Below are 27695 nucleotides of genomic sequence, written 5' to 3'. Positions count from 1 at the left end.
TGTAAGAAGATTTGTAAGGAATCTTACCTTGTAAGAAAGATCTTCTCCCCATTTATTTATTTATACCATCATTTAATAATCTGTATAGGCATGTACATTTATTTTATACCTGGGATTATAATCCAATAGTATGTTAATTATTTTGTCACTCAAATTGTTCCATTGGGAATTATTTCAAGTTGGTTCCTGTGTCCCTTTGACATATCCTCCATTTTTGGGGAAACATGTCTTACTTTCTGGTACTACAAGATGCTCAGGGCTTGTTCAATACGTGCTCTGTCCCAGCCTTAGAATTTGCCATTTCTCCAAAGTGTCCTGGTTCCTTTTATTTGGTAATGGCATTAGAAATCAAGATGGGGGCACTGGTTGTGCTCATTGCTACTGGGGTGTCACTGCTTCTAGGTTCTGTCAGTGAAAAGAGCTAGGAAATATATGCATGTGTACAAACCCAGGTATAATACATATCTATACTTATTTCTGTATCAATCTATCTCTGTTTATATTAAGTTAAATATGAGATCATAGTGATATCTCCAACTCTTATCAGTCCCACAGGGTTCATTCTAGCCTTACCTTGTTGTTTAGTAACTGCCCTCTTCAACAGTGAGAAACCTGACCCCCGTCATTTTCCATCCATTTGCTTATTCGTTTAACTCCAGGATGCATAAAAGCAGTTTCAGAGTTGTTAACCTATACCTCCATGACACAGGTCTGTTTTTGAGTCTATATTCTGTTACGCCAGTCTATTTGTCTATTTTTTTACCACTACCATTCTAATTTGACTATTATAATTTTAAGATATGTCTTCATGCATGATAAGGAAGTATTTTGGACTCAGCTACTCATAGACCTTTATTTTTCCACACAAATTTATCATGATTTTTTTTGAGTTTCTTAATTTTGACTGGAATGGCAATAATTTGTTTTATAGCTTAATTTAGGAAGAATTAACTAACAAATATACACTGTGAAGACATTCTTCCATGAACATTTTATTGTCTGTTTAGTCAGATCTTCTTTTACAATTTTCTCCTTAAAGATGTTGTGCAGTCATTTTAGTTGAATCCTGAAATAATTTACAGGTTTTTTTCCCTTTGTGATGGTGTCTTGTTTTCTGCTTCATTTTTAAATTAGTTATTGCTAGTGTAGAGGTAATGATACCAATTTTGGTAACTTGATCCTATATCTGACAACCTGGCTAAAGTTTTATTTAGTTTGTATTTCTGTTGAATTTTATAAGTAGATGACAGTTTTGTCTGTTCTAATTCTTCCATATCTTGTTTCTTTGTCTTACCTTATTTCATTAACCAGGACCTCTAGTAATAGAGAGCAGCAGAGTGTGAATTCATCTGTGTCTTTCCTATTGTTCCCAGTCATAATTCAAATGCATCTAAAATCTTTCCATTATGTAAAATGGTGACTGTAGGTTTTAGGTACATATAATCTTTATTAAGTTAAAGAAGTTCCTTCTATTCCTAGTTTTATATGAATTTAAAAAATCATGACTAGGTATTTTTTCAAATGCGTTTTTCCATCTATTGAGATAATTGATTTTTCTCCTTTACTCCGTTAATGTGGTGCATTGCATAGACGTGACATCAAACCATCCTTGTATTTTGTGTCTTTTTTTTTAAGTGCAGTGTTGGATTAGGTTAGTTAATATTTTCTTTACACACATCTATGTCCATAAGTGAAATAAGCCCATCATTTTCTTACTTTGTATTATCTATGGTTAGTTTTCTGTTTAAGGTTATATTAGCCTCATAAAAGATGTTGGGAATCTTTCCTTCTTTTTTGTTTTATGAAGCAAACTGAATAAGGTAGGGATTATCTGTTTCTTAAAAGATTGCAAGAACTTACCCGAAAATCACCTGTACCTTGGGAAAGGTTTGGTTACCATATCATTTTATTTAACAATTATTGGTCTATCCAAATTTTCTAGTGTTTTTTTGTGTCAGTTTTGGGATTCTTATCCTTTTCCAGAAGGGTAATTTGTTAACTTCTTGGAGTTTTGAAAGTTTTTGTGAATAGTTGTTTCTAAATACATTTAAATATTTACTATTAGAAACCTATGTTTGTATCCTGTTTTCCCCCTTTACTCCTGTGTCTTGTTGTTCTGCAGTTTTTCTTTTTCCTTCCCCATTTATCTTGCCACAGGTTTGTTTACTTAATCTAAAAAACGATCAGCTTTTGGTTTGTGAATATTCTTTATTGTTTTTCTCAATTTCTTTATAACTGGTTTCTCTCCTTATCTTTGCTACTTTTTTCTTCTTACTTCTTTGGGTTGATTCTATTGTACCTTTTCCAATTTCTTGATTTGAATATGTATTATCAGTTCATTTGTTTTCAACCTTTCTTGCTTTCTGATAAATGTACTTAAAGCTATAAATTTTCCTCTAAGACCTGTGTCCCACAGACTAAGCAATGTAAAGTGTTCGTTTTATTGCATTCCAAGTCTTTCATAATTTCCCTAATGCTTCCCAAGGATTACTTAGAAGTTTTGTTTTTGTTTTTGTTTTCCCTCTCCCAGGCTTATGGGATTTTTTTCTTAATTACATGACTTTTTTTTTTTTTTTTTTTTTGGCTGTGTTGGGTTTTCACTGCTGCACACGGGCTTTCTCTAGTTGTGGCGAGCCCGGGGGTTACTCTTCGTTGCGGTGCGCGAGCGTCTCATTGCGGTGGCTTCTCTTGATGTGGAGCACAGGCTCTAGGTGCAAGGGCTTCAGTAGTTGTGGCATGTGGGTTCAGTAGTTGTGGCTCGTGGGCTCTAGAGTGCAGGCTCAGTAGTTGTGGTGCATGGGCTTCGTTGCTCTGCAGCATGTGAGATCTTCCCAGACCAGGGCTTCAAACTGTGTCCCCTGCATTGGCAGGTGGATTCTTAACCACTGCACCACCAGGGAAGCCCCTTATGGGATTTTTAAAAACCTACCCTCTTATTATCAAGTCAAATTTTATTGCCTGATGGTCAGAGAACATGGTCTGTATGATGTTGATTTTTTTTTTTGAAATTTATTAGGGCCTCCTTTGTGGCCTAGGAGGTAGTCGATTTTTATGACTGTTCACTGTTATTTAAGAAGAACATGTATTCTGTTTGTGTGTATAAAGTTCTCATACCAGGTATTAGTTTGAATACATTGTTATTTAAATTTTCTATATTTTCCCATATTTCTGTCCAATGACTAAGATGTTAGACCAGTTTTCACAATAGCTTTGAAATTTATTGTTGATATTTTAATCTCTTAATTGGGTATGGATTTTGCTACATTTCACTGTTCAAAGATTAGGGCCATCAACTCAATAACCTAGTTTTTGTTTTTTTGTTTGTTTTTTTTTTGCGGTACGCGGGCCTCTCGCTGTCGTGGCCTCTCCCGTTGCGGAGCACAGGCTCTGGACGCGCAGGCTCAGCGGCCATGGCTCACGGGCCCAGCCGCTCAGCGGCATGTGGGATCTTCCCGGACCGGGGCACGAACCCGTGTACCCTGCATCGGCAGGCAGACTCTCAAGCCCTGCGCCACCAGGGAAGCCCAACCTAGTATTTTTGAGCAGTCTGATCTGAAACCCTGGTCATCAACACAATACGTATTTATTGTGGCTATGACTCTCATGGGAGTTGTCCTAGTAGGATGAGTGCATACTTCCTGAATGGATTTGAAAGTATATTTTTAAACACGGGGGCATACCCCCCCAACTATAAAATATGGGATAATGGCTGGAATTCACAGGCAGTTCACGCAGAATGTTCAGAAGCTCTTTGCCTCCTGGCCCATGACCTGCCTGTTCGTACCCCAGCTCCAGCCCCCATTCAATGTCACAGTGACTAAAATGCAACTACTAGAAATTCACTGGGGGAGTTGTGATCTCCAAATGCCCTCTTTTAAAGTGTAGAAATATTCATGGGTTGGCTGCAAGTTGATATTATTCTCCAACACCTTATGGTAAATTCACCAAATTTCTCTATCTTCTGATAGCTAGCTAAAAACAGCTTTCGTAAGGAAACAGGTTAAGGAGAAAGTGTGGGGAAGAAGGGGGACTTAGCATAGGGAGGGAGGCAGAAAAATGAATAATTCTGGAGGAAGCATTGTCCTGGGATATAAGTTCTGGGAAAGCTGCAACAACTGGGGCTTTGGGAAGATGGGGGCAGCAAGAAGGTGCTGTGTGTGCATGTGTGGGGAGGTGAGCAGAGAGTGGACTTGGGGAAATTTAAGAAGACAGCATCATCTATGTCATGATTTTTATCGACTGGCCTCACACTTTGGCTAGTTCCACATTGGACAAGAGGGGAACATTTTCTGCTTTTCTTCAACTTTGTCTCAGAGGAGAAAAAAAGGCAAATACGATGCTTCCGTTTTCTTCTCTGCTTTACTCTCATTTCAGTAAGAAACTCACAACAACCTAGCCTGGATCATACAAATGTGATGTATCTATTGCTCAAATAATTCATTTGATAATTATTACATGGCCTTGTAGCATCTCATATCATCTTGGGTTCTTGGTTAAATTCTTTACTGTGATTGAACTTATCGGGTTATCACAATGATACTTATCATCCCAGTGATACTGTAAATCTCTTGAGGGTAAGTCTACCATGTAATACTTTTTGGAATCTATTATGGCTGGTTGTATAATGCAATGCACATAGCAAATATTGCTGTAGGTTTACTTATCTCTTCTAGCCTATGGACACTATCTTTCACTGGAGTTCATAGTGACTGTTTTTGAAAGAATGCTTCATTCTTCCCACTGCTAAACAAGCAGATAATGGAACAGTTTTGATCGCAGGTAAGTGTCATATTAAAACATTCATCACTAAAGAGACTAAAACTTGTATCAGAATAGAGAAAGGAATTCCATACCTCTCCTCTCTATAATGTGATTGCATTAACAAGCGTTTAACCAGATGAAATAATGCAGGGTAAACTCTCAGCTTGTGTACAGCAATATATCATTCTCACATCCTGAGAGTCCGTGGTAAACATGCTTTAATATGAACTTGGTACAGTCTTTGATTGAGCTTCTCCTTTTATCCATTTCCAGAACTTGAACTTAACCTTGTAAGATTGAAATGGGAATAAATAAACACACTCACTTAACAGATGTGAATGAGAAATATGGCCAGTGGAGATGAACTGGTTGTCTATTAGAGGCTGGACTCTTCCCTTGGCTAATTCACCACAGTCCAAGGACCAGTTCATAAGCTTGTAGATTTGAAAACCTGCATCCTGAGGCTTTTTGACAGCGTACTTAGTCAACTTGCCTTTTAGGATAGATTGACATTAACCAAGCTCAAGGCCCAGGTCTCTGTATTCATTTATATAGACACTTATTTTTTTTTGACTGCGTTGGGTCTTCGTTGCTGCACGTGGGCTTTCTCTAGTTGCTGCAAGCGGGGGCCACTCTTCATTGTAGTGCACAGGCTTCTCATTGTGGTGGCTTCTCTGGTGGAGCACGGGCTCTAGGCGCACGGGTTCAGTAGTTGTGGTGCACAGGCTTAGTTGCTCCACGCCATGTGGGATCTTCCCGGGCTCAAACCCGTGTCCCCTGCATTGGCAGGCGGATTCTTAACCACTTTGCCACCGGGGAAGTCCCCTGTTTCTTGGTTTTTAAATTGGGGTTAGGACACACAGGGTGAGTGGTCCACTACTTATCAGCTGGGTAGTACTGCCAAGTTCTCCCACTCTCTTTGTTTCCCAAGGCCACACAGGCAGAAACTGAATAGTTTTTGAGTGTTTCCTACCTCTCCCTGCTGTCTCTTTGGTCAGGTCCACCCTGGTTGAAAACAAACTTGGTGGTTGGCAATTAACCACAGAAGAGAACCCATGTGGACAATTAGTCAGAATTAAGTCTGTCTTTGCTAACAAGAGTATTGCCCTTTACAGCCTGAATTCTGGGCATATCCCTTTCTCTTAGTACCGCTGCAAGAGCTCAGACCTTTTCAGGCCACTCCTTCTGACTTGCCTACAAGGTAGACATTTCCACAGGCACAATAGTCTTGTCAGGTGAGGGACTCAGGGTCAACCCCATAGACTTTTTCTATAAGAGACTCTGAAACTCCAACAGGCCACAAAAAAACCACGTTCTCAGATGCTCACCACAGATCTGCTTACAGAACACAGGAGGGTACTTCCTGAAACTAAAGGACAAGCTGACAGACAATTCCTGCAATCACCAAATTACTCATCTAATGGATCATGATTTATTTGAACACATAACCAAGTATTGATGAAGTTGTATTAAAAAATGCACCAGCCTGTTTTTACTTATTTATTTATGCCTCCATTTTATTTCAGAACATTTAATGTGACTCTCAAGCCAATTAATAACATCTTACAAAAACACACAGTACTTTTTTTCCCATCAGAGCAGTTTTTCATGCATTGCATCATTTTCTCCGCTCAGGACAGCTGGCTTTGCTGTCTCCATTTTAATGATGGTGGCTTAGATGTCGAGGCTGCCGTGCTGTCCACGAAGGGTTTTCACAGACGTTACTTCATTTGATCCTTTCCTCCCACCCTGCACGGCCGGAAGGGTGCCCGTCCTCCCATTAGTTTGGGGGAAGTGGAGGTCAGTCTGGGGCGACATCCCACCAAACAAGCTGGTCTTGGTCCGAGATGTGAGATACGCTAGGGGTCAGGGTTAGGGGAATCCATACGACTTCGAACTGGGTGTCTGACCAAGGACCTCCCCGCAGAAGCCCGCCTGGCATTTAGCCAGGGGCATCCACCCTCCCGGCCAACCCGCAGGGCCTCGAATAGGCAAAGCATCGAATCCCGCTGCATGTCAATCAAGTTCAAGAGGCTTCATCAGAGCGCCCTCAGGTCAAGAACTGATCTGACTGTGCTGCTACCACGCGTCTGGGCTCGGGCCCTCCGGGAGTGAAGGACCTGGGGGTTCTTCCTTCCAAGAACGCTCGAGAAGGCCGCCGATGGGCCTCTCCCCGCCGCGGCCGAGCGGGGGTGTCGTGGAGTGTCGGCTTGCCCCGGGCAGTCAGCAAGCCAGCTGGATCATTAGCACCAAGGAGGAACCCAGGACGCCGGGCTCCCGCACCTTCACTACCTGCTTCCCGTCGGACAGCCCTTCTCAGAGGTCCCGCCCCTTCCGCCGACCTCCCTCCGGAGGTCCTGCCTCTTCCGCCAGCCCCGCCCCTTTCAGCCCACGTGTTGGCCCGAGACACGCGTTGGTTGTCCGCGTGTGTCCTGTTGTCAGGACCCCGGGTGTGTGGATCCCGGTGCGCCCCCGCCTTCTCGGCCATGGGGCGCCCCAAGAGGAAGGCCCCGGGCGGCCAGGACGGCGCGGCTCCCCCAGCGGGCGCAGCCAAGCGGGCCCGCACCGAAGAGCTCACGGGCGTGCGCTTCAAGGCTCAGCTGAGGGACCCGCAGGGCGCTGGGCCGGGTGAGTGTGGGGCTCGGGGAAGAGAGTGCGAGCGTGCGAGGCTGCCTCCCGGCTTCGGTCTGGGTGGGGCCTCCATGTGCAGACACAGCCGCTCCTTTCTGCAGAGACCAGTCTCCCGATTTGAAGTCGGGAAACCGAGACCCGGGTGCTTTCGAGTCCAGGGCCCCGACTTGCTTGATTGTGACAGTTCCCTGCGACTGTATGCTTCCCTTTCCTGGACAGCATCCCTCAGCAAGCTCCAAAATCCTTTACTGCAACTGCTAGGAAAGTGAATAACTGTACTACTCATTCACACAGCAGGTTATTTGTGGAGTCCTGCCGGTGAGTCATCTCGGGGCTGTTCAGTGAGCACGTTTGCTACTACCATGGCTGTCAGCTCTGTTTTCCGTAGCTCTGATTCTCCAACGCTCACACTGACCCGATAACAGGTAATAAGCTGTCACATGAAGCCACCACAGGACTTGTCAGTTGACCCGGATTAGACTAGTGACTGATATAAAGCAGACTCTATAATTTCATTTTTTGAAAAGTGTGACCACCCATCACAACTCCTTGTAATCCGTTAGAAAGTATTTAATTTAAAAGGACAAAACACAATTGAATATGCTAGTATGTGGAACACTGGCACTGTGTCAAAATGAAACAGTGACAGTGTTTCTCTCAACTGAAAAATTATTAAGTTAATGGCCAGAATACCCTCAGTTTCCAGTTTGTCGTCCACAGATTTTTTTTTTTTTTTTTTTTTTTTTTGCGGTACACGGGCCTCTCGCTGTTGTGGCCTCTCGCGTTGCGGAGCACAGGCTCCGGACGCACAGGCTCAGCGGCCATGGCTCATGGGCCCAGCCGCTCTGCGGCATATGGGATCTTCCCGGACCAGGGCACGAACCCGTGTCTCCTGCATCGGCAGGTGGACTCTCAACCACTGCGCCACCACGGAAGCCCCACAGATTTTGTTTTTAAACGTTTGATACCTGCAACTGCTAGCCAGTCCTAGGAAGATGATACCTGCTGTAGCACAGAATTATACATTTCATACATTCATTTGTTCATTATTTACAAGGGGTTGTTATTTGCTAGGGTAGAGATAAAATGGTGAGTAAGAATCACGTGGGCCCTGCCACCGGGAAGCTTATGAACGATCAAGTGGAAAAGCTGATGTCAATCTGTAAAATCATGTACAGACTGTTCCAGCACAAGTCCTCTAAAGGACAGGGATAGGAGACTTTCTGGTGGAAGAAAGAGCATGTTTAATTATTTGAAGGATTGTAACCTTAGACACGTTCGTGGTTTTGCCCAGAGCTCTGTACTTTTGGGCACTGCATTTGAACTGGTTTCAGAAGGAAACCAGGGTTGACAGGTGCTGGGTGCAGATGAAGGAGTTGGGAGGTGTGGCAGGGCTGAAGGCAGTGGGTGAAAGTGTGAATCCCTTGTGTGAGGCTCTGTTGGATTTGTGTTTGAATCTGGTCTCGGATTCTCCCTCCCTTTTGATATGTTCTCGTAACTTTCTGTGGTAGGATCACCTCACTGGACCATCAGAGAAGTGGATTTGATCAATGTTAGAGGGTTTTGTTTTCATCCAGGTGTTAGGCAAGGTTTTCTTTCTGTTGTGTTTTGTTTTGTTTTTTTCAGCTTTATTGAGATATTATTAACATATAGCATATGTAAGTTTCAGGTGTACAATGTGGTGAGTTGATACACATGTATAGCGTGAAATCATTACCCAAATAAGGTTAGTCAACACTTCCATCCCCTCATATAATTACCACTTTTTTTGTGGTGATAGCATTTAAGATCTACTCTCTTAATAACTTTGAAGTATATGATACAGTGTTGTTAACTATAGTCACAGTGCTGTACGTTAGATTCGTTGGAACTTATGCGTCTTATAGCTGTAAGTTTATACCCTTTGACCAACATCTCCTCATTTTACCCATCCCCCAGTCCCTGGCAACCTGCATTCTACTCTCTATTTCTATGAGTTTGGCTTTTTTAGATTCCACATGTAAGTGAGAACATACAGTGTTCGTCTTTCCCTGTCTGACTTATATCACTTAATGCCCTCAGGGTCCATACATGTTGTCTCAAAAGGCAGAGTTTCCTTCTTTTTTAGAGGCTGCATAATATTCCATTGTATATATTTCTGTATATAGGTATAGATATCGCACATTTTCTCTATCCATTATATAGTCCCTTCATGGTGGTGGGGGAGGGGTGGGTAGGAGGGGAGAGCAGGGTTAGATTGATAAAGGCCCAGAGGGTGCTCAGGAGTGGGTGAGTATCAACATCGGGGAGGATACCTGCATGAGGAAGCGTTCTGCTCTAAACCAGTGCCCTTGAAAGATGTTGCCTATGACTTAGTGGTGATGGAGGAAAGACCGTGTCCTAACTCTTGATCTCCCCGTCTCCTCCCTGCTCCTCTGTTCTCCATCTCAGTAAGCGGCACTTCCAGTCACCTGGGTGTTCCTGCTGAAATCTCCCTCTGTTGCAGTGGCGGCTGAGATTGTTTCTAGACTGTCCTCGTTCACATTTGATCCTAACTCTCATTTCAGCCTTGGAAGCCTTTGTTTCTGCGGCCAAGAAGCTGCCACGAGAAGATGTGTATGATGTCGTGGAGGGGTACATAAAGATTTCTGTTGAGTGTGCAGAGATTTTCCAGCTCCTGAGTGGGGAGAAGCACCCTGAAAGTGAAGTATGCTATTTCTGACCTGGCCTGATGGAGAGAAGAAAAAGTTAATGCTACTGTTGTGTTAAGCTTGATGAAGAGAAATGTGATATAAATTTCCAAGACATTACCAGCTTTCTACAGAAAATGATGCTCTGTGCCTGTGCTGTAGGGATACATTCATTTTTGCATTATAACCTTTGAAAGCATTTTAGTGGAAAATAGTAACTTGTTATTGGTGAATAATACCAGAAGGAAAGATCATAGATTCTTAATCTAGATCCACTTAGTCTCACTGTGGTTTGCTTTAACAAAAGGGAAATAGGTAAAGACTGTGTGTCACAGGTACAGACATATATTGAGCTGTTGTTTTCTGGTTCCAAAGAGGTTCAAAGCTTGGGATATTTATGAACCTGTTGAAATCTCAGGATTATTGCTGTAGACCTGAATATCTCCAAAGCAGTGAGGCTGAATCAGTAGCAGAAATTTCTCCTTGAATTTCATTTGGTTTAATTGTAAGCAAGCTTCTCTCTATTTAGCTAGACTATTGGAACAAGACTGATTCCAGAGCCTGGGGCCTGGCAGATCCCTGTGTTTGCCTTGGGATCTGGGTAGGCGTCATCCTGCAAGTTGAAGGTTTTAAACCTGCAGGTGGCTGTGGCTAAGACTAGAGGAAAACATATGTAGAAGAGGAAAAGAAAGGAGATGGTTCGTAAGCATTTCGGTTCTGTCTCTGCAGATGCTTTTAATATTTCAAGTTTTGGAGGCCATATTATTGCGGACAGCCAGTGACCTTTCCCATTTTCACGTGGTGGGAACCAACATCGTGAAAATGCTAATGAATAACCACATGAAGCTCATCTGTGAGTCCCTGTACGCCTCGGGTTACAGGTGAGCTGCCCGCCTTTCCGTGGCAGGACTAGCCCTGGGCTTGGTCTGCCTTGCGCGCCCCACAAGTGCCCTTGACCTTTCCTCCACTCACAAACAGAGCGGAGCAGCTTCCGGGGCCATCAAGACTGTGGCTCTGCCCCTCCTTCTGTTGACCGGGCCCTCTCCTCCTGCCCTGCTGCTCTCCCTGATGTCTTGGGAACACTTCAGACCTCCTTCAAGCTGCCTGTTCTTTTGTCCCGACAGCTCTTCCCCGAGGTCCTCACGGGCACCCTCCCTCTCCGCCTTCAGGGCTTTGCAGAGGTGTCATCTCAGGGAGGCCCTCTCTGGCCGCCGCATCCACAGCTATACGTGTGCCATAATCGACGTCTCGACTCGCTGTCTCCCTCCCCTAGAATTCTGGGTACCTGCGGGTGGAGGCCTTGACCGTCCTGTAAAACGCCATCCTCCCAGCACCTAAACGGTGCCTAGTATGTATAGTAGGTGCTCAGTAGCCGTGAATTTGGGGTAACTGCAGGATGGGAAGGCAGCCAGGAGCTCGCATTTGGGGATGCTCACTGTGCGGAAGTGTTCGCCGTGCCCTGCAAAGGCAGGGGTGGTGTGGGTCCAGATACATGACCATTGACTGGACACAGACGCGGCCATCTTCTTCTGACCTTGCCTTTTGTGTTCTTAGATCCTACTCAAACTCAGATTTTTAGCTTTCTTTGAAGATTTCCTGAGGGTTTTTTTTAAAGAAAGAGTGTGTCTGCATGTCTCCTTCCTTCCGTTTTCTGGTTTGGGGGTAGCAGACCACACAGCCAAGTGTGCAGCTGCTTCTCGGGGGGTGGCTTTGTGTTTCTGCTGTCCTGACACTCCTGCTTTCCTTCTTGTCTCTGAACAGGATGGCTCGAGCCTGCCTGAACCTGATGGCCACCATGGTGACCCAGGGTCCAGAGGCTGCCAGGGACGTCTGCAGCCATTTCGATTTGAATAAAAAGACCTTGTACACGCTGGTGACCAAGAGGGATTCAAAGGTGAGGAGTGCCGAGCGTCCTTTCCCTTTGAGGGGGCCAAAGTGTTTCACGTGTCCTCCTCCCTCTGGCCTTGGTCCTCGCGTAGATGGGGCGAGAGGCCTCCCTCCTGGCTGGCGGTGAGGGTCCGGTCGCCTGCAGAGCCCGAGTGACAGGGACGTCCGACACCAGCTTCTCTGGGGGCTCAGCATCGCAGTGCCTTCCTGGCCTGTGAGGGTGATGTAGCTTGTGAGCGTCTTCACAGAGCAGTGGAAACGGTCTCCATGCGCCTCGTGGTGAGGCCCTGGTGGTGGCCTGGTCCTCCCATGCGGGTTCCATCCACTTTGTAGAAAAGCCTTGGGAGGCCAAGGCAGTGACCTCATCAAAGACGACGTTTATGGCTTTTTACTATGTTTCTTGCGTCTCCCAATTATAAGTCTTATAATGAGTAGGGGCTGGCTTGTGCCGGAGAGAGTGCTTGGTTTTCAGGAGCGCTGTTAAAAAAGAAGTTCCCTGGTGGCTCCAGAAGTTTCACTGGGGTTTGGAAAGGTTCTTGAGGAAAAAGTACGCGTTTCAGGGCTCGCAGGCTGGTGCAAGGGCATCCGCCCGACGTGTGCCAGCTGTAGGCTGCCGAAGCGCCTCTTCCGTCCACTCTCCCCGCTGGTGCCCCGGTGGCAGTGCCACAGCCGCCCGGGCTCCGTGCTGCACGCCCCCTTCCTGAGCACCAGGACCAGGCCACAGAGGCCCACCCCGGTCTGCCCAGGTGGAGGAGCCACGTTAGAATAAGTGACCTGCAGCCAGGCGTCACCTTGTTCTCCAGCGCTTCCCGGGGGTTAAGAGTTTCTGCGTTGCCAGGTAGTAGACTGAAGGTTAATCATGGTAACAACAGTGCTGAGGGTTTTCCTCGGTTATGAATAAGGTTTTCTCTGAGGAAAAAAATTCCAGGTTTCATGGATACTACGATTAATGTGTCAAAAGTTCCATTTAATGAGTGATGGCTCCTGGCGTCCAAGTGCGTATCTAATAAAAGGAATGTGTGTGCTGTTTGCACGCTAGGGCAGATATCATGGCTCTTTGGTCTTCCCTGGCAATCAGCCTGGCAGTAATTACCTGTCAGAATCCCTTCCCTTTCCCACCCCGTGTCTTGACCTCAGCCAGCCCAGCCATCTAAGTAAAGTACATGTCAGTGGACAGGCCAGTCGCCAGGACACAGTGTGGGAGAACCCAAGCTGGGCTTCCCGGCCTGGATCCAGCTGCAGGACGGCACATGTGCTGCTTCATCTCAGGGCCTCGCAAGTTATTCTACATCTCTCTTGATCTGTGAGACGGGAGTTGTTGTTGAAATGAAAGTGTTTTTACTTCCTTTAATCATTTATATCAAGTATCTTTGATACTCTGTATATTGTAGGAAATGGTTTCTAGACATTAAAAAATTTTTCTAGTATGAGAAATATCAGGGACATTCAAAAATAGAGAACGGGGCACAATGAATTCCCACGTACCTGTCATCCAGCTTCGGACCCTGTCACCCCTCCCACCTTTTGGGTTGTTTGGGGGCAGGCTATTACAGCACATCCCACATATATTTCACCGTCAATATTTCAGTGTGTGTCTCTAACAGAAAGAACATTTTAGACAACAAAACCACGGTGCCATCCTTGTACCTAACACCATTAATAAATTCTCAACATCATCTAGTGCCCAGGCTGGCCTCAGCTTCCCCCGACTATCTCAGAAACGTCTTTACACTTCGTGGTTCAAATCAGGGTCCAAACAAGAGCTGCACATTGTGTTGGTTGATATCCTTCTTAAATCTCTTCATTACTTTGAGTTTTCTGCCTCTTCCCCACCTTTTTCTTTTTTTTTTTTTAATGCCATTTAGTTATTGAAGAAGCTGGGAGATAAATTTTTTTGAGTGTTTTTAACATTTCGGAGGAACTTATTAAAGCTTCATGAACAAAGAGGATTAGGAATATTTTTTCATCCAAAGAAAGCATTGTTAAAAGTCCTGTGCCAAGAACAGTTTTACCAAATATGTTTTGGTCTATTTTAGACAGTGTTTTGCAGAACAAGCCATAGAGTTCAGGATGTTTCCTTCCTGGGATAATCACCCTGTGAATTCACAGGGTAGGAATGAAGAGTAGGCGTGTGGCCTTCTTGCCTTTGATGGCGTTTGCTGGAGGTGGAAGGTGGAGGCTCCGGGGCAGTGAGGGGCTGTGGTCAGGTGGAGAGGCCTGGTGGTGGCTGCTGGAGAGGGGCAGGGGCTATGTCTCGGGGGTTTTGTTCTCCACAATGTCAGGAATCTGAAATTTGGGGTTCTCTGGGATATACGAGATGGATGCCAGCAGGTGAGAACTAACCTCTGTTTCAGTTCAGAATCCATCGCTGGAGGCCCCCCTGAGAGGATCTGGTCCAACTCTGCTGTGTTTGCGCAGGACAGAAAGACCTGCAAGGACAGGTTGGGGCCCACATTCCAGGGCCCTGACTCCCAGTACTTCAGTGGAGGAAAAAAACCTTAAAACTTCTGGAACCTTTCCTACTCTCTGGGAAAGGATCAAACCTAATTTAATTTTATAAGGCAAGTTTTAGCATTTTGCCAGAACTCTTTTGAAATGTAAGGTGTGCGCAGACCAGGATAACAAGTTAACTGTGCTAGAATTAGGTGACATGTTTGTTTGAACGGTGAGACGTCTGGATGGCTTGGGAGCAGTTGTTACTTTAAGCTTCCTGAGGACAGGGCCAGTGTCTGAGTCACCTTTGCATCCTCTCAGCCTGAGTCATGGCGTCTTGAGTGTAAATTAACATTGTAAATGTTATAATATAAATATAAAATATAATAACAGTGTAAATTAAACAGTGTAAAACAGTTATTATTTTATAAAAATATAAAATAATAACAGTGTAAATTAACATTGAGTGTAAATGTTTTATTAACATCGAGTTGGTGAGTGAAGCCCTGGAGCGTGGCTGACAATCTGAGGAGTGCAGCTCACTTTCAAGACTTCAGCCATCATTGTACCCAAAGTCCATATTGTGAAGAGGCCCACAGGTTGGTCCCCAGAGCAAGAGGGTAGTTTGGGGCTCTTAGCGTATTTGGAATAAAGCAGCATTGATCTTGTAAGGTCTTGCTGACGTGTGTTCTGTGGCGTGGTTGGAGATAAACTCCATCAGTATGAGGAACGAGCAAGGCCTCCACCCAGATGTTACAGACCAGGGGTCGGGTGCTCGTTCTTTTCTCCAGAAGAAACATATCCAATAAAACAAGACAATTAATTAAATACATAGAGGCCTAAATGGTGCCAACCACGGTCCTTGCACCTTGAGAAAAAGTGGAACAAAAATGCCATGGGACCCCCGAGAAGAAGGAACTTCTCTGTAGGCAGATGTGAAGTTGGGCATGAAGCAGTGTGTTTGTACAGTTATTTCGTATCATTCCAGTTCCAGTACTTACTCACTTAGTAGTTATGTAACCTTAAATGAAGTTTTTAAAACCTCAGTTTTCCCATCTGTAAAATGGGTATTGTGGGCATCTGTACCTCAGATCGTTATAAGGAGTAAATGAGATAACAGATGTGTAGCGTCTGACATAGTATCTGGCACATAGTAAGTGCTCAGTGAACGTTACTGATATCATCACCATCATCATCACTATCATCACCATCATCACCACCATCACCATCATCACCATCATCATCACTACTGCCCCCACCTCTGCTGCCACTACTAAGTGGAATGGGACTCTTGGAAAGCGGAGATTCCTTAATTTTTTCAGGCATTCAGGGCAGTGATTCTCCGTGATGTTCACTTACTTCTTGTCATCAAATTAAAGTACCTTTGGAATAACTGAAATAGGGAAAAGTTTTCGGTATAAGCAGTGGAGGATCTGAGCATATGTGCTAGTTCTGGTCCAGCTGACGAGACCTGCATGCTGTGGGTTCTTTGGATGTAAAAAAGGAATGTGAGACACAGGTTTGTCTTAAAGTTACTGGGAGGGAAAACTGATCAGGTGGCCCTAGTGGTTTCCCCTGAGGTGTTGTCTGTTGGTCATGGCCTTTGGGCCCTCACTGAGGATGCTCTCCTGGGTAGTGGCTGATGCCTGCGGGACAGTGCAGATTGCAGTCCTGGGAAGGCCATGGTGGGTTTGTAATGAGACAGCATCTGTAATTTATAATATAAATTTATAATATAAAAGCCAGACGTCACCTCATTGATGTCTCATCAGAATCAGCACTAGCCTTTCCATTATCTCTGGATTTTCAAAAACATAGATGTATTGTTTCATTACACAAGAGTAGGTCATATCCAGACAGGCTGAGAGTCTTCTGCTCTATACCAAAGTGATCCAGGAACTAAAAATGTGTATATATTACAGTCGGGGAAGGGGAGACCTACACTTTTGTATTTAGAGAGAGTTTGAAAGAGAAGGAGAAATAGAGGGGAAAGAGCAAAGAAAAAAACCCTTTGTTTACATAAAGAGATGACCAGTGGTTTTAGACTTAGACCCGCTAATGGCACAAGCCCGGGAGGCCTCTGTGATACTGGGACGGGCGGGGCGTGCCTGCTGCGTGTCCCTACTTCCCTGGGGTGTGTGTGTGTGTGTGTGTGTGTGTGTGTGTGTGTGTGTGTGTGTGGATATGCACGTGACATGCGGGTCTCCTTTGCCCCCAGGGAGTGCACGACGTCCGGCTGGCCTACATTCAGTTCGCTCTTTCCTTCTTGATCGCAGGCGACGATAGCACAATCGCACAAGTGCTGGAGTTGAAAGGTAGGTGTGTCTCTTTGTCTCGGGGCACAGCCTGCTTGTGATTGTTTTGAAAAACCTACCACAGAGCATTTTGCAGGTTAATAAAAGTCTGCAGGCTTCGCAGCTGCCGTGTACACTAGGGTAAAGGGTGTGTGTGGCGCAAGACTTTGGTCAGTGCAGTTCTGATACCGCTGGTCAGTGCGGACAGAGATATCCCTGTTTCGCTAGCTGGCTGCTGAGCGGGCCTAACAAAGGAGACGTGCACACTTCAGAGACTCATGCAGACAAAGGAGGCTTTATGGTTCCAGAAAGTACGTGGATTCATAGCCGTGGCTACCCTGCTTTTCTTAGTAATTGTGTTTTTAAAAAATGCCTAGTGTTACCAGAATATTAGTAGTAGAGCTTCAGAGAATTCCAACAGTACCACCTTCTGATGCCAGTGTCTCTAGAGCAAGGCTTGGCGTAGTTTAATCTATTAGGGCTACTTGTGTTTTATCAAGACTGTGAATGGCAGCGCGGAGAGGGCAGTTGTCCAGTAAGATCCCCCGGGATCACGCCCTGTCTGGGATGAGGAGCTGGTGTCCCGGCTGGGACCCAGGCACTTGTCGGGGGAGGGACAGCGTGGGGCCGCCAGCCTTTCCCCCACCTCCCCCAGCGAGGGAGCCCAGAGCCCCCTCCGGAACGAGCTGCGGAGACCATTTACGAGCAGGTGCGGGTCCTGCTCCCGGGGTGTTGTCACCCTGGTCTGGGTAGCGGCCCCTTGGAGGCTTGCTTCCTTTGCGTGGTGCAGTGGACACGTCCTGCTCGTTGCCGGGCCCGTGTGGGATGCCCTCTGCAGCCAGGGCTGGGCGTTTCTTCAGAATCCTTCTGGGTCTTCTCGGCGTCTGGCCATTTGTTAAATAAAGGACACTGATTTGGGGTTATCCATCCATGCTGCTACAGGGGCAGGGATGCACTTCTGTTAAAGTTCCTGCAGGGCAGTTGGGCTGGTCCAGCCATTCCGCATCTAGTCATTTATACTAAGGAAATAGTTAAGGATGTGAGCAGAGGTTTTGTTAGGGGACATTTTTTCTTATTAGCTGAAAATTGGACTCCTCCTAACTACCCACCAGCAAGGGGTTGAGCAAATTGAGGACTGGTCACAAGGAGGAATGCAGCTATTAACAGTGATGTAGAAATATATATATAGATGTCAGATTTTTTAAGGATATAGGATTGGGTGTAAACTCAGTTATAAAACTGGTAAAGTGTGATCCCGTTTTACTAAAAGTTAAATTTAACAGAATATGGATATGTCAGAAGGTTAATAGTTAACTGGTAACCCAGACATCAACAGTGTTAAATTTTGGGTAGTGGAGTTATGGTTGATCTTAAATTTCTGTCTGCTCTTTTCTGATTTTTTTTTTTAAGAATAATGAATTTGCTTTTGTAGAAATTATATGTGCCCATTAAGCATGTATGGAGGAAGAGAAATTGTAATTGCTTTGCTGCTTTTCACCAGTATGTTAGTAATGATACAGCTTCAAGCCATGGAGGCTGAGTCCTTGGTGATCCCAAAAGTATGAAGAGAAAGCAAGTCCTACCACCAATCAGTAAAGTGACGACCGTCACTTTAAATACATCTCTGAGCAAGTGTAAGCGAAGAGAGAAACTTTGGAAAACTGTAATCGTACAATACGTTCTCTTTCAAACCGTCAGTATTAAATTAACTTTACCGAAGTTAATGAGAAAAGGAAAGTAAAACAGAACTAAAGGAACTATTGAACTTTAATGGTTCAGTCATTGTTTTGCCTTCAGATATTTATTTCCTATGTCACAAAAATCGTTTTTCCTACTGTGAACTTGTATAATTAAAAAAGACAAAACTTAAAAAACAAACAAAAAAGGCAAGTAAATGGCATCGTTTGCTGTACCATTTTAAGAATGGTACAGCAAACAAACATTTTAAGCAGTAATGGTCTCTCATCGGTTCTCATTCAAAGTATTTTTGAGTCTAATGCTTTGAAACTTTTACTTTCAGAATTTATTCCTTGCATCTTTAGCTCAGGCATGAAGGAAGATAGGATCTCTACCATCAATATTTTGTTATCCACACTGAAAACGAAGGTACGTTTTTGGTGATCAACGTTCCTGTCATTTGTTTGCTCCAGTGTTTTACAGGACTTTAGAGCTATAACATCGTAGGTAATATGGGTTGTTGTATAGGTTGAATGGGAAGCCGTTTCTTAAGCAGAAACTTGGTGGTGATGAGCCAGTCCTGAAGGGTACAGGCACTGAAGCCACCACTTCAGTTCAGGCGAGGCTGCTGTTTCATCGCAACAGGAGAAAAGCTGCTCCCTGCTCCCCGCTATTTCACAGGAAGCCACTGGGGTAACTGAGCTGTAAATACAACTCTTCTTCATTTACTCACCTGGCAAAATGTTATTTTGTGTCATCTTGCATGTTCTGCCTTTTACACGCATCTTACAGAAATTTTAAAACTTGCTGAAAGGATAACTGTCTTTGATACAGAAGCCCCTTAAATGATCAGTTAGAAAAACTCAATGATCCTCCCAACATAAATAGTTGTCAAAAGGCCGTGAACTGGCAGCCCACGTAAAAATGGCTAATCAGCATAGTATTTAGTGCTCCTCAGCCGGCCGCGGTTCTGCCCTCCACGGGCCATTTGGCAATTTTTGGTTGCCATAACTGGAGAAATGCAGCTGACATCTGGTGAGTAGAGACCAGGGATACTGCTCAACATCCTACAGTGCGCAAGACAGCCCCTCACAACAGTTATTTGGCCCAAAATGTCAGTAGTGCTGAGGTTGAGAAACCCTGATTCAAAGCAGTGCAAGTGATGAGGTACAGGTCTTTGCACCTACCAAATTGGCATTGACTTTTCAAAACAATGATATTCAGTGCCAGCAAAGACGCTTTGAGTCAGGTACTTTCCTGGAGGAAGTGTTGCAACCCCTCTGGAAGACAGCAGGTCTAGTAGTATGTGTCAGAGGTTTTAAACATGTTTGTACACCTGGAGTGAGGGATGGGATTGCCACAGAATCACCCGGGGAACGTATTTGAAATACATAAACCCTCAGAGATATGAGCTGGGGGGGTGGGTTTGTGTGGAGCTGAGAACTGATGCCGCAATTCCAAGTCCAGAGTCAGGGATGCAGGGCAGGCTTTGTACAAGGACGCTGCTAATCATAGCCAGAGTTTGGAAGCAACCTAATTATACACACCTGGGAAATGGTTAAATAAGTTATAGTCGCTCATAGGATAGAATGATGTTCAGCCCCCAAAGTGATGTTCTAAAGGAATTTTTAATGATGTGGAGACAGCTCGTGCTGCATTAAGTAGAAGCAGGCACAAAACTATAATTAAGTATATTCTCAAAGAAGCCAAAAGAACCCCACCCCAACAAGAACCTAATACATACACACGTATGCTTTGTGTGGTTGATGGGGACAGGGAGGCGGAAAGGAAATGTACCCAAATGTGGGCTGTGAGTATCCTAGGGTGGTGGCAATACTGGTGAAATTTTCTCTTTACGTTTTTTCTTTTTCTGGCTAAATATTTTGCCACAGGCCTACATTATTTTTATAATGACGAAATCCAATAAACACGATTTTAAAAATCAACTTCCTTGAAATTCATGTGTTTTTTTTGTTTTTAGGTAGTTCACAATAAAAATATCACAAAAACCCAGAAGGTGCGTTTCTTTACCGGGCAAGTACTGAACCACATCGCGTCTCTGTACAGCTGGAAGGGGATTGTCGACGTGAGCCTGGAGAATGTTGAGGTACAGTCGTCTTTGGCTCTCGCTTGGCCTCACTGTTAGTGTGTGATACCCAGAGCCGGGACACTGAAGAATCTACGCATACGCCTGCCTTCAAGAAGGTGCCCCCATTTGATGTTTCTTTTGGCTTGTGGTTATGTTAATTCCCAACTCACATGCAATATGATTTAAAAAAAAACTTTCTTTTTTACAATAAGATTTTTTTCTAATCTCTGAGGTATCATGATATTAAACTTCTTTTTTAAATGTGAAAACCATCATTCCCTTTAGCTGTGTGGCATCTGAATTTTCCCTGCAGCTTGCATGGTAGACGTACAGGGTTGATCCCTGCTGCCTCTCCCGCCTCACTTACCTCTCCTCTCCCATCCATTCTTTTCACACTTTTCCAGCAGTTGGAGTTTCAAGGCCTGTTGCTTCTACTTCAGGATCTGAAGTACCTAGGGAGCCTCAATTTCCTCACCTACTGACATGTGGAGTTGACTTTGTAACAAGTGCTAAATTAGAACAGTTGCTGTCGCATGGACCCAAAGCCAGTGAACTTTTTAATTCTCCTCATTTTGAGTTTCCTCAGGGTGTTTCTGAACATGGACTTGGCCAGAGTCATGAAGGCTCAGGCTTCCTGTTAACTCTATGATACTTTACCTCTCAAGAGCCCACTGTTTTGCTTCCTTTTATCTCCACGACTTGCCTATGTCCTCTTGTTTTGGACACGTTTTGTACGTTCTATAACCAGGAAGCCTCAGGGGCTTAATAAAAACACTCCCAAATGTGGAATTTTATTCAAAAGAGCAAGAGAAATTAAGTCATTCATAAGCTTGTTTAAAAATACAGGTTTAAACTTGCCCCTCTTAAGAGTTTTTTTTTGGCCATGCCACGTGGCTTGTGGGATCTTAGTTCCCCGACCCGGGGCGGAAGCCGGGCCCAAGGCAGTGAAAGCGCAGAGTCCTAACCACTGGAGCGCCAGGAAAGTCCCGAGTTTTTTTTTTTTTAATGGTTCTATTTTATAGGTGAGGACATTCAGAATCAGGGAATTAAGTGATGCTCTCATTACGGGTTACACTCTGGCATCCAGACCCCATCCTGAAGCTCTCCTGGGGCCCATTAAGAGTTGCCTCATTAGAATGAAAGATGCCCCTATCACCTAGGAGATTCTGAGGGATTTAGGAGCTCTGTGCCAGGAACTGGAGACGATGACCAAATATTTATTTCTTCTGTCACAGTATCACAATGCAGAAGCAAGAAAAAGCTTAGAAAAAATGTTCTATTTAAAGCATATGCTGTAAACAGAGACTCTTTAGTGCTGGGGATCCTAATACTGATGTGCTGTGTACTTCCTCACTCAGTGATGACTTCAGCTGTCTCACCCACAGTTTGCTCATTCGTGAGATGGGTGTCATCATGTTTGCCCTGCCAGCCTCACGGGGCTGCTGTAAGAATTATTGTGAAGTGCTTGGAAACAGCAACAAATGACAGAAAATCTCAAGTTATCTGTAGTTTCTTGTTGTTCCAGCAACTCCCTGTTTGTTCAACTTTAAAAAGAACATTTTAAATTCAATTTATTAAAAGTAAAGAACAAACAAACAGAAAACCGCAGCTGACCCGTTTTTCCCACCCCCTTGACCCCCACTTCTGGCAGCCACTAATCTGCTCTCTGTATCTGTGAGCTTTTTTAAAAAATTGTTATTGTTTTATTTATTTATTTTGTTTAGATTCCACATATAAGAGTATTTTTAAATTTTGATTGGTGTTTCTTTTTTTTGGTGGGGTTTTTTGTTTTTGAATTACACCAGATGTTCAACTTAAAATGTTTTCTAAGTTGCCATTAGGCATGTGATGTTGTCCAGTTTTTACCCTGTAGTTGTTCGTAAGACTTATGAACTTGGGATTTTCACTGAATTTCTTTGAAACCCTCGTAGACTTCTGCTGAAGACGCAGGGAAAACCATGGTGAGGGAGCTTGTTCATAACTTCCTGATGGATCTCTGCTGTTCGCTCAAGCATGGGATTAATTTTTATGACGCGTCTCTTGGTACCTTCGGCAGGTAAAGTGCAATGCCCGTGTGCATCCCGAGTGTGAGTTCTCAGAGGTCATCACATACGTGACTTACAGTGGAAATCTGTTAAATAACGGAGCTGTAGTGGGTGAGAACTAGCATTGTAGGCGTTATCTGACTCATTTTAGGGATGAACTCAGAATAGGACCCAGAGGGCTCCTGTTCATTGTGTGCCCTCGGGGCAGAGTCTCAGGGTAGCAGTTGACTCAGACACACGGTGTGAGGTGTCTCACCCAGGAAGGTGCTGTGTGTGTTCACCCGGCAACTGTGTGTCAGCTGGATCTGAGAATAATTCTGTTACCTCCTCCTTCCCAGAGATGGGGTGCCCTCTCATGCCTCCCTGCAGTCCTAGCTGGGTACCATTGCTACCCCAGTTTTGCAGATGAGGAAGATGGGCCCACAGAGGGCAGGCCGCTCACCCTGAAAGTGGCAGAGCTCGGACTGGAACCTAGGAGATCTGGTTCCCAGCCCACACTCGTGACAGCTACACGACCCTCGTCTCCTCGGGGCCAGCTGCTGATGAGTTGGGATTTCACAGTTTTGTTTTTACGTTTGATTTCATATTTCACCATTATGATAACATTTCATCAGTAAGGAAACAAAGTCCACAGTGAATGATTTAGATGATGTTCTTTTGGACTTTCTCTTTAGAGTCCTAGACCTATAATGCATATCCACGTTATTAATATTTAAACCAGAACGGCCTGCTGTTAGCTATATTGTTCATTAACCTGCTTTTTTCCCATTTGACAATTAAGAACATGGGACATATTTTCTGGTCATTATGAATGACCCTTACTTTTACCCCCTTGACATTTTATTATAAGGATAGAGATGGTTTGATTCGGTTTCAACCAGTCAGAAGATGACTGATCCCTCATAAAGGGATTACTTTGGTGGGAATTTTTTTCCCTGCTTGTGGCTTTGAACTTGTTTTGCTTCTGTGATTATTATGAGTTAACTTGCCGTCATTCCTTTTTCTTTTAATTTTGTTTTGGTGATGTTGTAGCTTTTCTCTCATCAGTGAGAGTAAGCTTGTTTTCTTGCTGAAATGTAAGAGCAGACTTTTTGACTCTTAATGTAATATAACACCGTGCTAAAAAGGCTCTTTTTCCCTATTAAGGAGACCCATAAAATAGATGATCATTTAATGAGCATATTGAATCAACTAGTGGTTGTGGGTGTGTTTAAATAAGCTATGGTTTATGTAAAGTTTTTTCAGCCACGGGCAAAAGACAAATGTTTGTGCTTAGGAGAGAGGAAGGGAGTTTTGTTTGTGGGGTGTTAATGGAAAGCTTTGAGAAAATTGAAATGCCTCCTTTCCCAGTGGTCGTAAAGCTCCCTCGTTTCCTGCAGGTCTCTGTGCAGATGTCGCCACGTCAGAGGGGCCTTCCCTGGCAGCCCTCTTCTGAGATAGTCCTTCCACTGTCACTGTCCTTTCGCCTGGCCCTTGCGTCTGATGGTGACTTATCACCATCTTGCATATTTACTTATTTGCTTGTTCATTACCCAATAGGCAAGAATTGGTGAGAACAGAGACTAGTCTGTTTTGAATCCCTGTGTGCCTGCCTGGCACATAGTAGGCATTGAAAGCGAGGCATCACAGTGTAGGCAAGGGTTGGCAAACTTTCTCTGAAGGTCCAGATAGTAAGTATTTTAGGGGTAGTGTGCCATACAGCCCCTAGTGTGGCCACTCAGCCGTGCCATTGTGGTACCCAAGCAGCCATGCTGTAAATAAACAAATGGGTGTAACTGTGTTCCAATAAAGCTTTATTGACAAAGGCAGGTGGTGGGCCAGAGCTTGCTGAGCCTTACTGTGGAGGTTCAGAGAACAGTTTCTGGAGTGCCTCTGAGACCTCAGCGGGTTACTGCTCCTCTCTGCCAATGTTGCCTCATCTGTAAAAAGGAAATACAATTAGTGCCCACCTCAGAGAGAGGCAGTGTGTGGTAACTGCCTCGAGCAGTGCCTGGCACGTGTTGCAAACGCTGAATTAAATGCTATTCATTTTATTACATCGTTCATTAAAATTGTGTGTGTGTCTAGTATTTTTGGCACTCTCCGCAAATTTTTTTAAGTTTCTAGGTAAACCTTTTTTTTTTTTTTAATTTATTTTTGGCTGCGTCAGGTCTTAGTTGCGGCATGCAGGATCTTTCATTGCGGCACGCGGGCTTTTCTCTAGTTGCGGCGTCTGGGTTTTCTCTTCTCTAGTTGTGGCACAGGCTCCAGGGCACGTGGGCTCTGTAGTTTGCGGCTCGTGAGCTCTCTAGTTGAGGCATGCGAGCTCAGTAGTTGTGGCACATGGGCTTAGTTGCCCCATGGCATGTGGGATCTAAGTTCTCTGACCAGGGATCGAACCCATGTCCACTGCACTGTAAGGTGGATTCTTTACCACTGGACCCCCAGGGAAGTCCCACTCTTTGCAAATTTAACATTCCATGCATTTGAAAGCACAAACTGTGTTTTGCTCATGATATTTTCCTATTAAGAATTGTAAGCTTTTTAAAGGATAGCTTTCTGATCAAAATTATACTCTAAATTCAATTTTTTTTTTTTTTTTTTTTTTTTGCGGTACACAGGCCTCTCACTGCTGTGGCCTCTCCCGTTGCGGAGCACAGGCTCCGGACGCGCAGGCTCAGCGGCCATGGCTCACGGGCCCAGCCGCTCCGCGGCACGTGGGATCCTCCCGGACCGGGGCACGAACCCGCGTCCCCTGCATCGGCAGGCGGACTCTCAACCACTGTGCCACCAGGGAAGCCCAACCGTAATCCTTTTAAAAGAAAAATGCGTTCTCTGTATTTTTATACTTAACGCACACATACATCTTTACATATGTGCGTTTTTGTGTGTGGTTGGAGGGAAGTGGTCAGTAAAATCACAAAAGAAAATTCTAAAATTTCCTCTTCTTTAAAAGTCAGCTGGAACTCAAGGGAGGGAAGGACAGGTGGGGAACAGAACAAGGTAGAGACTTTTTCAGCCACTCAGAAGTAGAGGGGTGAAGTTCAGGCCCTCTGGTGGAGAGTGGGAGCCCTACAGACCATGAAAACATCTCACTTTCTGCTGGGAGGGAAATTCACCAGAAATGAAATTTGCCCATCACTGTGTCACAGCCGTGTTTACTGAGCGGAGCTACCCCTGTCATCCTGAGCTCTCAGTGCTTTGTGAAGACTCCCTGCTCCCCCCTCTCTCTTCTCTCTCTCCCTGGCAGAGGAGGAAACCTGACTCTCCTGCACTTCCTGCTGGGTTTGAAAACTGCAGCAGACGATGAGCTGGTCGCTGAACTTGTGGTGAACATCCTGAAAGTGTGCCCGGACTTACTGAACAAGTACTTCAAGGAAGTGACGTTTTCCTTTCTCCCAAGGGTGCAGTCCACTTGGTCCAGTAACATCAAACTGCTAAACAAGGTGAAGGCCGTGGGCATTTCGAAGTCTGCTAGATGGGGTCGTGGGCGGGTGGGTGTGAGGAGTTGGTAGCGGTGAGGGGTGAGTGACATTCTGATAAGCTCTGCAGGGTGAGGAACTTCTTTCAGCCGTTCTTCGGGGCGTATTTTAGATGATGCTAATTTGGTGTCTTTATCCTCTAAGGACATTTGACTTTTCACTGAGCTGAATTTTGAGGTTTATGCTTTTGAATCGGTTGAGCCAGTTTCATCTTCTTCAACCAGATTTTGCTCAGAGTGAGATCTTGATGAGTTTCGGCACAGTTGGGCTGGAATTAGTGAAGTGTCTGAACTGTACAATAGTTTTTAAAGATTGCCATTTCAGGTACTTAGAACAACTTGAAATAAGCTGTGAATTGGTGGTCTGTTCAAGTGGATATGAATTCATTTCCATCTGATCATGGGTGTCAACCTCCCCTCATCTACCAGAGGGAGTGTCTGCTACAGATTCTTAGGCAGCACTGCCCGGCTCGCTTCACCTCTCTCTGTGTCTCTCTCTGTCTCTCTCCTCTCTCTCTCTCTCTCTGTGTCTCTCTCTCTGTCTCTGTCTCTGTCTCTGTCTCTCTCTCTCTCTCTCTCTGATTTATGGACTGCCTAATGGTGACACACCTGGGATTATTTTCTTGTGCTTTGACCTGGGCATGGGGTTACCTGTAAAACAAACTTTTATTCACATAGTCCCTCATTTTCCTTGAATGCCTGTGTGTGCGGTGGTCCCAGCGTGTATTTGGGTGTTCACTTTTTTTTCTTTTTATGGCCACACCACGTGGCTTGCGGGATCTTAGTTCCCTACCAGGGATCGAACCTGCACCCTTGGCAGTGAAAGCGCTGAGTCCTAACCATTGGACCACCAGGGAATTCCCTCCCAGTGTGTATTTGGGACAAGAAGGAGGCACTCTGCCCCCCACTTTGGTGACGGTATCCCTGTGGCCACCACCCCTGTCGGGAGCTGCTCTGCCGCTGCTCTCCGGAGGGGCAGGGGCAGGTGCACGGCCGTCACAGGGCAGGATGGGAGTCCTTGCTTCTCTGTCTTCTAGCCTCATGGCTCTAGAGAAATTACTTAGACTCATCGAGGTCCAGTTTTGTCATCTGTAAACATGTTTTATCTTGATAGAAAATATCCCTACCCCAAAGTGTTGTCATGAAGTGTTGAAAAGATGACATACTTTTAGGTGCCTGCCAAGCGCAGTAACTGGTGAGTAGGTAATCCGGTTGTGAGTTCTAGCAGTGACTTGTTTGCCAACAGAGGTTTTAAGAGGCTCCCAGACCACAGACCAGGCTCTCCTTTGAAGGTCGCTGTCCCCAGTAACAGTCTCATGACCCGACTTGTCTCTAACAAGTGGATTTTGGGGTTAATATTCCAGACCTTGTTCCTTGTGGCAAGTCTTGGACCTTTATTCCTGTAGTTGTTTCACTGCAGCGGCTTTACTGTTGGGTGCCTACAATTAGACAGACTCAGGCTTGAAAGCTAACCTCCGCCACCAGCTCATTCTCTGTTCTCCCTTCCCTAGATCTACGCCGCCCAGCCAGACATCTCCCGGGCGTTTCAGACCAGAGAGTTCATCCCGCTTCCCCGGCTCCTGGCCATGGTGATGGTGACCACCGTGCCCCTGGTGTGCAATAAGATCATGTTCACCCAAGCACTGAACGTGAGTGGGGGCCCTGCCTCCAGACTCTCTCCCGCTTGCCCCACCGGCCGTGCTGGGGACTGTGCTGAGAATACCGGCCTGCATGCACTGGTTCGTGCTT

The 27695-nt window shown here is 45.0% G+C and overlaps 1 protein-coding gene across 2 annotated transcripts in view; it reads left to right on the top strand.

Moving 5' to 3' along the window:
- Positions 1-7136: 7136 nt before the first annotated feature.
- The window catches only part of URB1 (URB1 ribosome biogenesis homolog), a 64422-nt gene continuing 43863 nt past the window's right edge, over positions 7137-27695 (top strand). The window contains exons 1-10 of one of the 2 annotated variants that reach the window (XM_049710488.1): positions 7137-7389; positions 9939-10078; positions 10791-10942; positions 11823-11955; positions 16600-16696; positions 18696-18781; positions 20334-20459; positions 22373-22497; positions 25716-25911; positions 27458-27595. In XM_049710488.1, coding sequence (XP_049566445.1) covers positions 7248-7389; positions 9939-10078; positions 10791-10942; positions 11823-11955; positions 16600-16696; positions 18696-18781; positions 20334-20459; positions 22373-22497; positions 25716-25911; positions 27458-27595 — 1335 coding nt within the window. In that variant the 5' untranslated portion in view covers positions 7137-7247. Of the gene's footprint in view, positions 7390-9938; positions 10079-10790; positions 10943-11822; positions 11956-16599; positions 16697-18695; positions 18782-20333; positions 20460-22372; positions 22498-25715; positions 25912-27457; positions 27596-27695 lie in introns of those variants that run through there. The other variant, XM_033418191.2, reaches the window with a different exon arrangement.

Source organism: Orcinus orca, chromosome 5 (genome assembly GCF_937001465.1).
Source record: "Orcinus orca chromosome 5, mOrcOrc1.1, whole genome shotgun sequence".
Lineage (NCBI taxonomy): Eukaryota > Metazoa > Chordata > Mammalia > Artiodactyla > Delphinidae > Orcinus > Orcinus orca.
Note: the sequence above shows the minus strand (reverse complement) of the source record. Positions and strands in the feature narration are given on the sequence as shown.